Here is a 12,226-nt window from a genome sequence, read left to right on the forward strand (position 1 = left end):
ATTCTTAAATTAGTGTTTAAGCTCAGTTTAAAAGATACAATACAAAAGTGTTATCAAACTTCATATGCTGATACATACTGATGAGAGCTATTCAACTGCATCAATATTTTTTGACCTTGACCTTTCCTTTGACCTTGACCTCACTAATCTTAAATTATTATTTAGCTCAGTTTTAAAGATATCATACAAAAGGATTATCAAACTTCATATTCCGATTCATACTGATTAGAGCTATTCAACTGCATCAACATTTTTCACCTTGACCATTCCTTTGACCTTGACCTCACTTTTCATAGATTAGTAAACTTCATATGCTGATACATACTGATGAGAGCTTTTCAACTGCATCAACATTTTTTTTTACCTTGACCTTACCTTTGACCTTGACCTCACTTTTCTTAAATTAGTGTTAAACTTCATATGCTGATACATACTGATGTAAGCAATTCAACTGCATCACTATTCAAGATATTCTGAAATTTCATACACAGATTCGAATTTTCATGTTGCATTACTGATATAACCTCGGTGGGACATTCATGTCCTATGGACATATTTCTAGTTATTTTTTTTTTATTAAACAACAATAAATATGCAACAAGGAATCTGACTCCTAATCACAGTTTTATGTGATAAATATGACTAAATATTTATATTTAAACAAAGAATATTTGTTACTATAGATTGCTAGTATGTGAATATGTGTATAAATATATTTATGTAATGTATAGTACATATAGAGAGTAAAGATATGGGAAATACTTGCTTTCTGCTTCTTTAAAGCATTAATTTAATACATGTATGTATACTGGTATAGTATGTGTGTCTAAGACCTTCCCCTCTAGATCCATCACTGGTCGTAACTTGTTTTACTTTAGTTTTCATTTTGCTAAATGCCCAGAGAACACATTATTTTGGTTGGTTGACCATGACCTTGTGCACACAACTTTAGCATTAAAATCATGATCTTTCACCTGTAAGCCATATGTGATCTGATATCCTGTCAGTATACCTTGTATTAATAATTCTTGCTCAGGGTATTGTCATATCTAACCCTGTAAGTTTTCATCTTACCTTCTTAAACACTTTCAAAGTAACAGCTTTCAGGTAAGGCCATAAAAAATTAATTTCTAGGTTCTCAGGCCCTCCATCATCTTTTCCAAGGGTGCCTCATTGACCATTTTTATTGCTAAATCAATAAAATAAAAACAAATACCCCTCATCATTTTTTAAGGTTTTGTACAATGTAAAAAGCTGCCTCATCATGTTTGGGGGCAATAAAATGTAAAAAAAAAAAAAAAAAAAAAAAAAAAAAAAAAAAAAAAAAAAAATGCCTCCCTCCCTCATCATATTTCTTGAAAAAAAAAGCCTGAGAACCAAGGAAGGTCAGGAGGTCAAAATTGTTGGTCTTCTCAAAAAGGTCTTTTTCAAGGAACATACATGTGAAATATTAAAGCCCTAGCACCAATCATTCAAAAGTTATGCTCAAAGCAGAGTTTGGTTAGTAGGTCAAACTCCAAATTCAAAATAACAAATATATTCGAACTCTAAGATAAGTCTTTTCACATGAATATACACAGTCCACTGTCCTAGCACCAACTATGCAAAATTTATGGGCAGTTTTAAAGCTTAAAGGATTAGCAGACAGATGGACAGACCAAAAACTAGGTGCTCCTGAGCTTAAAATTACAGAGACATGAGAAAAAATAATGCAACTTGGACTGAATAATTTTAATATCCAATGAAGATTGTTTTCATTTGATCATGCATATCACAATGTTCTATTAAAGTACATGTACTTCACTACACATTGTGCATTTTATTGTGTCATACTGTATTATCTTAAAACATGATCCATCAATAGGATCAAATGTCCATATTGTCTGAAAACAACAGGTTCAATACACGTTATTGTAAAATCACTAACTGCTAATTTCAAAACAATACTGAACTACATTTTCGTAAGGCATTTGTCCCTCAACACTGAAGTCTGTATATATTGTGTAGAACTGATTTCCAACAGAATTTTGACACAAAAAACCACTGATACAGAGTTTGAGCAGAGAAGAGGAGATCCAATGGTAATGATGTTATACAGTTATTCCGAGCACACAGATACTGTGTAAATATTTTGTATATAGGTCCATTGTCTGTTGTCCTGGTGTCACACCGCCTCCGACTTTCGATTGGACTGTTGTGATTGTGAGGGATACAGAACATTTCCTGGCATCACATAGTCCCCAATCATAAACTGAGTACTGACGGGAAAATGTCCAGGGAGAGAACTCTGTAAAAAATAAATTTTCATCATTCTTACACTAAAGATAGAGAATTTAGACTTCTATAAAATACATTACAGGTATCAATAAAATCAGGGAAATTTTTGTGTTCATTCAAATTCTAGCAAAAAAATTATAAAATTTGAAAATGTAACATACCTGTGCTTGTGTGAAGTTGACTGGACTAATGCCAGCCCCTACAGATGTCCTGTTAGCATTAGATGTCAAATTTAAAACACTTGGTATACCTCCTGGATTAATGGGAGCAGCTGAAAATCAAAGATTTTAAAATAATACCAATAAATATACTTAATATTCATGTAAATAATCAACAGTATTTAATGGAGTATTAATATAAATATTTACGTGAATGTATGGATTTTTTTTTTTTTTTGAGTTCAGATATAAGAAATGGGGGGAAATAATTTTACATCTAAATAAAGATCTATTATTTGATTACTGCATTTCTGGCTTTTTATACTGAAACATTTGTGAGTGAATCCAGAACTTACAGACTGGGATGAGATTTTGTTGAACAACTCCCTGGTGGTTTAGAAGCTGGACGGTGTTGGTGTCTCCATTGACCAAGCCATTCATGTACACCGTCTGACCTGTAGATAAATAATAATGTTATTTACACAAATACTTTAAATATGTACGACTAAAATCTCAACAATCTAGTCCTCTATTCAATTGTTCCATTTGTTAAAACCATGTTTGAAGCATGAAACAGCTACCCTATAAGGAAAGAATACACAAATTACGATTTCATTTGAATATTGTCTATCATACAGGCTGAACCTTATCACTTTCTAATGCTTCTGATAATTAATTGATGTATATACCTGTAGCAAGACTGTTCCAGTAGGTTTCTGTGGGGGAGGTGGTATTGGTCCCAGGGGGAGGCTGGGGGGTCTGCCCCGTGTAACGGAAAAATGGATTTTTCAGATCCAGTGTGTTTGTGGACTTTGAAGTTGTTCCAGGGATGTTTAACTCAATATCAACATCATAACTTTGTCTGTAATGAATGAAAGTGACAATTTTACATTTTTCCCCAAACAATTTGTCACTAAATACCATACATTTTACAGCTTCATCATGGGTTGCAAAGAATATATCAAACTGAGATAGAATAAATGTATATTTTACAATGCATCTGTGACTTAAGCAAAGCTTTTAATTCAAGTCTGTACTGTAAATATTCTGAAGTCAATCATCATCACAAAATTTTACACACTTAAATTCCAGAGTATGACTTACCTTTTGTTACACCTGAGCACACACTTCCCATTAAGAGTCTGTCCCTGTTTGACCAGCACTGGTGTCTCCACTAGACACCTGACCTGGTACCAATGTGTCAGGGTCTCGGTGGGGGCCGTGGACAACCAGACAGATTCTCTACACATCAAACAAGGGAAAATCAAACTCCATATTTAAACCTTTGTACTTACATGTAGGTATATTTTCTGATATTTTCAAAAAAAATATTTTACAAAATTTCAGCAATGTACACAGAGTTTATATCCTCAAGAAATACAATGTATTTCATGCAGAAAACTAATTTCATAAAATACATTTTTAACATTATGTATTTATTACATTGATCCCAAGAAGGCCACGTCGAACCAGAAGGCGAGTCCGTGGACCAGACCGGACTCATGCATGCTGAAAGTTAAGGGGATCTCGATGTTGTGTAGATCAGTCTCCTCTGCTGCCTGGAAATCTACGGTGTACTTCACAGACTTGGCTAAACATATCCTGACATCAAAAGTGTCCTACAAGGTACACAGCCTATTCTGTTATTGGGTACCATAAAAGATACATGCAAATATCAACATTTTTCATTTTGCTCTCTTTTTGTGGATATTTAAAATACTGCTTTTAATGTGACACTGTGAGCTTTGTTTCACGAAGACTTACGACTATGGGTTGTGTGAAGTACTCCTTAACAGCTGCACTGCGTAAACTTGATAAATCAATTCCGTGGAATGATTGTTGATACCTGAAACATATAAGGGTGTAAATATCAAAACCATAGAATCTTCAAGATTGTCTTATAGTTAATAATACCAGTAAATGAAAAATTTAATTGATCTAAGTTGTATATAGGATGCAATAAAAATATCCAAAGTTATAAGCTTCCCACAGTGGATGCCAAGCAGACCAGTCAAGATATATATATATATATAATTATGTATAAGGTTATCAACTCAAAACTCGTGTCAAAACCTACCAGAAATTGGCCTTAGAGAACTGTTCTAAGTAGAGAGCTTCATCTGTGAAGGGAGCAATATGTAAATCTCCCAGAGTTGGAAACATCTTTCCTGAAAAAAATATGAATATAACTTTATATCACATTGTTGGCAACTGACATATAAAGTGTCAACAATTTGGTTAGTGGCATTTACTTTGTTGACAAACAAGGATACCTGCCACAGTTATATGAACCATTTTGGAGTGAAACTTTACTTTAGCTATTGAAATAAACATTTTCAAAGTAAAATTAAATGCAATTCTGACATGCACATATTGATACGGATAATTCTTGTCATTCATCTAAGGTTACATGTACCTCCAGGTTTCAGCCACTTCTTTGCATGAAGGTAACTTTCCAGCATTCTCTCATTAAATAACATATAGCCCATGGGTTCTGATATAATAGTATCTACAGGCTCAGGGATCTCTATATCCTCAACTTTACCCGGAATTACAACTATCCTGTCGGACATTTTGTTCTGTGCAACCAGAGTCTTTAAAAGAAAACAAAGAGCATTTACAAAATACAATTCACTTCTCTTGTTAGTAAATATTTACTTGATAGGATTTTTTAAACTGTTTCATTATATATCACCATACATTAAAAACAAATAATTATTTATGTTAACGATCAGAGCTGTGAGTATCCTCCCCTCTTACTGGTATACATTATGTTTCCTACCTGACAGTGTGTAGCCATACTGCTGGCCTCGATGGCGTACACTTTTCTTGCTCCGGCCTGGACGGCAAAGAATGACAAAATCCCTGAACCAGCACCAACATCTAACACAACCTTATAAATAAAACAGATTACTCATCTAACACATCACATATAGAAATGAAAAGATTATACAACAACCTATTTCAATACGAACTGTAAAGTTTATAAATTTCTCTGTGTGTTCCATATTTAAGACAATCACTGACCTTGTCATGGAAATCTATTAAGTTAGCCAGCATTGCCCTCTGATACGTAGATGTCCTTATGTAATCCTGCATCATGTTCTGTTGTTGTGAGAGGTATCCATAAAACTACAATGGAGAATGGTAACTATTTGTAGTAAAACTAATAACAAGGTACAATAATCTGCATGTGTACTTAAAATAGGGGGCGCTTATTTTAGTGGCTTTGGCGGAAGCAAGGATGCGCTAATTCATGAATACAACTAAGAATTCATTTACCGGTATAATTCTATCATATAGAATATAAGGCACGAACATGTGTAGCGCTAATTCATGATTACGCCAACAACTCCATATCCACTTATTGCGCTAAATTTTGAACACACCAAATTATGTACACGTACAGTATTATATTTACCAATCAAGGGCCCCAGAAGGCATTACAACATATATATACAAGGAACTGGATTAAAGACTTAAATCTGTGACAGTGGCCCATTTCAAGGTAATGAAGTTTACCTGGAAATACTGGACAGCTGACGCAGCATCTGTTCTGTCACTAAATACAGATTTTAAGCCATCTTTCAATTCATTCAGTCTAAACTGAAACTGCTTCATATCTGCAAAAACAAAAAAAAATGATATTGCATTGAATTAATTTTTTCTTCTTTCTATACTAGTTCCATGAATGTTAAATGTGTTAACCAGAATAAATGTAGGAATTTAAGGATACTTATTAGACTTGGCAGGACTCACTTACTGTGAACACTAGGAAAATGGACCAATGTTGTGTCCTTGTCTCGTGTAAAGATGATGCTCTGTGATCCCATACGAGAATGCTCCGTGTCATTGTTTATTGACAATGTGTGCACAGGGACTTTTTCTACAAATTGAAAGAGTATAATTTTTACAATAAAAAACACATGGTGCATTAATTCAGTATGTGTAACAAATTTAACAAACAAAATATTGCTGATTTGAAGTGCTATGTACCCACCTTGGACACAAAGAAAAATTTAACAATCTTTCAATTTCAATGTTTTAATATTTAAGTCAAAAAATAAAATTTTGAATGTGTTATTATAAAAAAAAATATTATGAAACTTTACCCATTATAGAAAAATCCTGGATGATGAAAAAAATACAGACAAGCATGCATGAGCATGATGTCATATATGATATATGGTTTGTAGAAAATTAAGAAAAAAGAAAAGAGAATGGTATTAAACACTTTGCCAGTGCATTTTCTCTGAGAGTGAAAGTAGCTGCAAGAGGGGAGAACTCCATGTAAATCAGAGTTAGCTAGATGTTCAAAGATTAACACTAAATTGAATGGTGGAAGACCAAAACAGATGCAAATGAACATAAGTAACGGTAGATACCTTGTGTTCAGGTACTTGTGTAAATACAGTACAGGTTAAAAACTTGGATATTGAAATGTTTATTATTATTTGCTGGTGTTTACAGTTTATTTATGAATTTCATGATAATTAAGAAGTCTATGAATGTTGAAGATTTTTTCCATATCACTAATTTATATAAACCCAAGTCGGGCAGTTCATCTAATTTCTTAGTACGGTTTCAATTCAAATCCAATAATGTAACATTAAGTCTATGGTCAGTCTAGGAGCAACCCCGTCATACATCACTTTTTCACAGATAAATATTTCTCACAACAGCCATATATTTAATGATATTCTATTTTAATTACACAATACTTGAACAGGTTGGGCACACACCCCCAGATGGTCATTAAACCCCCGTTTGGTGGTCAATCGCCCATATCGGCGTCTTTATTACCTACCAAATGGGAGAGAAAAATCGTTTTGTTCAGTTCTCTGGAATAACATGAAATGGCGCATAATTTCAACTCACGGGGAATAAAATATAGATATTTTTCTAAACTTTGAACGAAAAAAATCAGAATTTCAACGCGGACTTTTTTGCGCAGTGTCGTTCAAATATTTGACAAAATCGTCACCTATGTAAACAAGAGTAACTTTTCTGTGTTTTAACTTAAAAAGAAAAATCCCCTCCATCTCGCGCGTAGTTGAGCCTATCAATCGTGTTTATCACTTCATATTTCTGTCATCCGGGTAACCGATCAATTATCTTAACCAATTAAAAAGGACGATCTTTTCCGAACTTGGGTCAAAAGACTGATTTCACTACGGAGGCCCGTTAGTGTAAATTTTCAAAAAGTAAAATACGATGAAAGGTAAGAATTCTCTTTTATATCGTTTATTTCGTATGTTTTGGCTTTATTTTTTTTACAAAAATACGACATGCCGTGAATTTTTGATAAAATAATCGCTCAAAAACTCTAATCTTGGAATAGAAATAAGAATAATTGCAAATGTCACTTTGTAAATTTTTTATTCAAAAATTTTTAATAAATATAGTAGATACATCATAGATATGCATATGAAACCACAAAGGGTCGCACAGAAATCGTAACTTCATCCTAAAAGAAATAAAAAATAAATGTTACATTCAAATGTAGAAAAAATGAATATTATAGCAGTAAGTGCCCACCATACGAATACAATACGAGGAGCTCGTGTTTAACGGGATTTTTAAGATTTATGAAATTGAAAGATCATTTGAAAAGTTACTTCTCTGACTAACACCTCTTGTTTAAATATATTTTTTACCAAACTATACACAACAAAATACTTTTTCGTATTGTTTATAGGCCGTCACGCACAACTGTGGGTTTTGTTTTTATGAAGTTAAGAAATTCCACATGGAAAATTGACTTAATTGCATTAAATGTACGAGGAATATGTTGATTAAAATTCTCCAATGCCTAAGTAAATGCGCTTATGCTTTATTTTAATAAAATTTGGATTTGAATAAAAAAGACCACCATTTGGTAGGTAATAAAGACGCCGATATGGGCGATTGACCACCAAACGGGGGTTTAATGACCATTTCGGGGTGTGTGCCCAACCTGTTGAATGATTGCAAATATATATCATCTTGTTATTTGTCAAATTAAATTAGCATAAGTTGACATATCTATATATTAACCAAATACATAAAAAAAAATGGATAATTATTGGCTGAAAATGTTTTTGTTAACAAAAATCGTTTTTTATTTTCTTATTTTATCAGATCATATTCCATTATGCCTTTGTTCCGCCAATATAAGAAAGTGGTTTTTCTGCTATTTATAAGGGCTAGAAAAAGAAATACCTTTGTGAAATTGGAGCATAACACAGTCTCCTTGGTGAGAGACATCAACAGTGAGCGGATCATCAGTCAAAAACTTAAAATTGTAATTATCCGCGAGAACAGCGACCTGCACGTTGTCAAATCTTGACGCCATTTTCTCTATAATTTATATAGTTTATTTCAAAAATTGGGTATAGAAATCAGTTATAAATCACAATTTTTAATGCAAATGAAAAATCAATTTACATCTCAATAAATTTAGAGTAACATTTAGCAGCTCTTTAGTTTCTTTAGTAGATGCAATCAATCTTTGAAGAATAAACTGTTTAAATATGAATACCTTGAAAATGAAAAAGACTATATTTGTTGATGACCTTAAAATTCAGGTCAATACCTAAAATTCAAGTGCGGATTAAATTGAAATTAAGCATATTTTTATATTTGACTATCCGCTGGCTTGAAGAAATTTAATTTCATCAAGTAAATTTGTTTTTAGAATTTTTATAGGCATATGAAATTTATGAATAAAAATATTAAAGTTTATCAATTGATGAGAAAAATCAAGTCAATAACATTCCCTGGTTTTCTCTTTCAAAATTGTCCGACTAAAGAAGGATCTTCCTAAATCTGTATCTAAAAAGTGCATGAAAGAAGGCTTTTCATCTCTCCGAATTCAAACACACTAGTGACACCGAAGAAATGAAAACAAGCATGGCTGACAATGTGGGAAAAGTTGTTGTACCTGGAGAGATTCTCACTGATTTGCACGGAGCAGATCTACCTTCAAAAGTGGTGTTAGGTCCAGGAATACGTCAAGACTCAGACTCTGTTATAATATCAAAACCAGGGGTATTGAAGTTCAAGGAACCAAATATTTATTGGGTTGATAGTTTTCAGAAACGCGTAAGATATGAACAATCTTATTTATATCTCTCACGACATGAATTATGATAATTCCATGATGGAATATACTATCTGGTGACAAATGTCTGCCCCCTCCCTCCCTCGCATATTGACAGATTAAATTATGTCAATATGCGAGAAAAGTATCCCAGTATGCAAAATAGACATAGTGGGTGCGTTCACAGTTCTGCCCTTGGTAGACAAAAGTTGCCGTCGGTAAAATTAATTACCAATGGCATGCCAGTGGTACCAATGTGTTTTGCCAATGGTATATTTTTCTGCAGACAGGCTAGAGTGTGGTCAATGTTGGTAAATGACGTCACAGCTAGTTATCGACATGGCAACAAGCTAGAAAGACTTGGATCCCAGATTCACAATGATATAAATGATTTTTCCTCTAAGCCTTTTTAACAATCATGCCAAAATCACATAAAAATCATAACAAACACTTAAATTCATGATTTTGAAGTATGATTTAGACATGATCCATTAAATGGATTATATAAAACTCATAAATATGGCAATTAAAGAAGTGTGATCCTGATGTGGTTTGTTTCTGGGCTATAAGTCTGCTATGATTTTCTTGCGATTCTGACATGTGCCAATAACTTAGAAGACAAGGAAATCTGTAATTCAGTATTACCAACGTTTCCATTGGACTCCCATTGGTAACATTGGTAAAATCGTTACATTTTTATGCCAATATCCGTTCAGGTTTTATTGGTACAGTTGGTACCATTGTCAAATTACTGCACCAATGGTATATTGAAAGTTGGTACTAATGGTAGAACTGTGAACGCACCCAGTATGTGTGCATGTGTAGGATATAGAGTTATCATTCTTTTAACATATCCTGATTTCAAAACAGTCACAGAACTAACTAGCATTTTTCATCATACAGATCAGAGGCAATATATCTAGGTTGATATGTCAGTATGCAAGTCAATATTTTTATTGAATGTTGACGTACTTTTTGTGCATAACATGAACATGTGTGGAATGAATTAAAGATCTATTAACAAACATTTACCTCTTTCTTTTTTTCAGTATGTTCCTCAAAAAGGAGATTCTGTTATAGGGATTGTAACGGCAAAAGCTGGTGATGTCTTCCGTGTAGATGTTGGTGCTAATGAACTGGCAACACTGTCATATTTGGCATTTGAGAGTGCAACGAAAAGAAACCGACCAGATGTCAAGGTATGCTGATGATTATCATAAAGTATCTTCCTCTTATTGCATTTATTTATGTTCTAAAATAGGTTTTGTCTGCTGCACAATATCGTTCAAATTTTTGTGAGTAAAAGCCACTTTCAGAAAAGGGTTAGTCCAATCTATTGAACTTTATACCTGGCTGTACATGTTCATTCATTTTCCCAGGTGGGTGACATAGTTTACTGCAAATTTTTAGTCGCAAACAAAGATATGGAGCCAGAGTTAGTATGCATAGATAGTCATGGAAAGAGTGCAGGACTGGGTGTGATTGGGAGAGATGGAGGAATGCTGGTTCAAGTCCCCCTTAATTTAATAAGAAAGTAAGTTATATTTGCATACAGCAAAATGAGGAGTTTTCATTTAAAACACAAAGCATATCATTATGGTTCCTTTCTTTTTCAGGGTATTGAGCCAAGACTGTGTTCTTTTCAAGTCACTAGGAAAGAGTCTACAGTATGAGGTTGCAGTAGGAATGAATGGACGCATCTGGATTAAGTGTCACACAGTGATGGAGACTATTGCTGTAACTAATGCCATCTCGGCTTCACAACACATGACTAACCAGCAAATACAGGAAATGTGTAGACACTTGGCAGATTCACTTGCTGGATTTTGATGGGGTTTTTTTTCTCTCTAAGTTTTTATTTTTATGAATTTTATTACTAGACATTTAAACAATAAAGTCTATTTTTATTTTTTATTGAACAAACCAAAGCAATTTGACTCTCGATGGATTGAACTCCGATCTCTTATATAACTAAGCAAATTTACTCCTGATCTCTGGCAGCATTGAATTTTACTCTCTATCTCTCGAAGTTTTGATTGCGCTTGTATACACGCCAATCAAGCGTAAAATAGATAGCCAAACCGACAATTGGTTTCATATAAATAAATCATGAAATACAATGTAGGAACAAATAAATATTGAATCTTTAGGAATTCGTTTTATTTATTCGAAAAATAATCATTGTTGTTGATATCAAGTAAATTACCTGTAAAATACGATTGAAAACGTGCAATCAATGGCATTATTTACATATACTTCCGGTATCTGTAGAAGTAGAACTTCGATGATCGCAACTGAAAATTCCGGATTTTATTTACGTATTTTTTGCGATTGAATTTTTTGCGATTAAGACTTGATCGCAGAATTTCGCAAAAAATAGCACCCCGTAGAAAAATCCAGTTATACGGTATTTCTGGCAGCTAGTCATATTCAGAAACTGCAGCAGGCAATTCCAGTGACAGTGTTGTAAACTACTCATGAGGAAAATTTTCAAGTGGATTTCCATTGTCTGATTGATATTGGATTATTAGTCTCTGAAAATCACTGTGACTGAAACCCAAGTTTCCCAAAGGTTCATGACAGTAACAGGTGTTTCACATTAATTGGAATGACAATATTGAATCCACACAAAAAAATTTATTGAGATGATTTTATAAATAAAAAATGTTTCAAAATAACATAATGTATTATGTTATGTGTAAATCACTTT

At 33.3% G+C, this 12,226-nt stretch overlaps 2 protein-coding genes across 2 annotated transcripts; one reads left to right on the top strand and one right to left on the bottom strand.

Annotated features, from left to right (window-relative positions):
* Positions 1-1,716: 1,716 nt before the first annotated feature.
* Positions 1,717-8,779, bottom strand: LOC134262369 (histone-arginine methyltransferase CARMER-like). Its single transcript, XM_062744741.1, has 14 exons — positions 8,637-8,779; positions 6,199-6,321; positions 5,958-6,058; positions 5,463-5,567; positions 5,218-5,328; positions 4,852-5,029; positions 4,513-4,603; positions 4,200-4,281; positions 3,879-4,054; positions 3,540-3,677; positions 3,125-3,297; positions 2,792-2,890; positions 2,439-2,548; positions 1,717-2,287 (listed from the first exon to the last, which is right to left on the bottom strand). The coding sequence occupies exons 1-14, from the start codon at positions 8,767-8,769 to the stop codon at positions 2,165-2,167; spliced, it is 1,743 nt and encodes a 580-aa protein (XP_062600725.1). The 5' UTR covers positions 8,770-8,779; the 3' UTR covers positions 1,717-2,164.
* Positions 8,780-9,276: 497 nt separating this feature from the next.
* Positions 9,277-11,370, top strand: LOC134262361 (exosome complex component RRP40-like). The gene is made up of 4 exons (XM_062744733.1): positions 9,277-9,518; positions 10,566-10,715; positions 10,896-11,050; positions 11,133-11,370. The coding sequence occupies exons 1-4, from the start codon at positions 9,315-9,317 to the stop codon at positions 11,344-11,346; spliced, it is 723 nt and encodes a 240-aa protein (XP_062600717.1). The 5' UTR covers positions 9,277-9,314; the 3' UTR covers positions 11,347-11,370.
* Positions 11,371-12,226: the final 856 nt, after the last annotated feature.

The sequence above is a fragment of the Saccostrea cucullata genome, unplaced genomic scaffold, assembly GCF_032062105.1.
Source record: "Saccostrea cucullata isolate Sc308-1 unplaced genomic scaffold, CSIRO_AGI_Scuc_v1 ctg544, whole genome shotgun sequence".
Classification (NCBI taxonomy): domain Eukaryota; kingdom Metazoa; phylum Mollusca; class Bivalvia; order Ostreida; family Ostreidae; genus Saccostrea; species Saccostrea cuccullata.

Excerpts from the sequence above, each read along its gene's own strand:
- LOC134262369 (XM_062744741.1), bottom strand. The coding sequence starts at position 8,769 with ATGGCGTCAAGATTTGACAACGTGCAGGTCGCTGTTCTCGCGGATAAT. Across the intron at positions 5,568-5,957 it reads CAGCTGTCCAGTATTTCCAG|TTTTATGGATACCTCTCACA; the intron begins GTAAACTTCATT and ends TCTCCATTGTAG. Across the intron at positions 2,891-3,124 it reads CTGGAACAGTCTTGCTACAG|GTCAGACGGTGTACATGAAT; the intron begins GTATATACATCA and ends ATTTATCTACAG.
- LOC134262361 (XM_062744733.1), top strand. The coding sequence starts at position 9,315 with ATGAAAACAAGCATGGCTGACAATGTGGGAAAAGTTGTTGTACCTGGA. Across the intron at positions 10,716-10,895 it reads GAAACCGACCAGATGTCAAG|GTGGGTGACATAGTTTACTG; the intron begins GTATGCTGATGA and ends TCATTTTCCCAG. Across the intron at positions 11,051-11,132 it reads CCCCTTAATTTAATAAGAAA|GGTATTGAGCCAAGACTGTG; the intron begins GTAAGTTATATT and ends TTTCTTTTTCAG.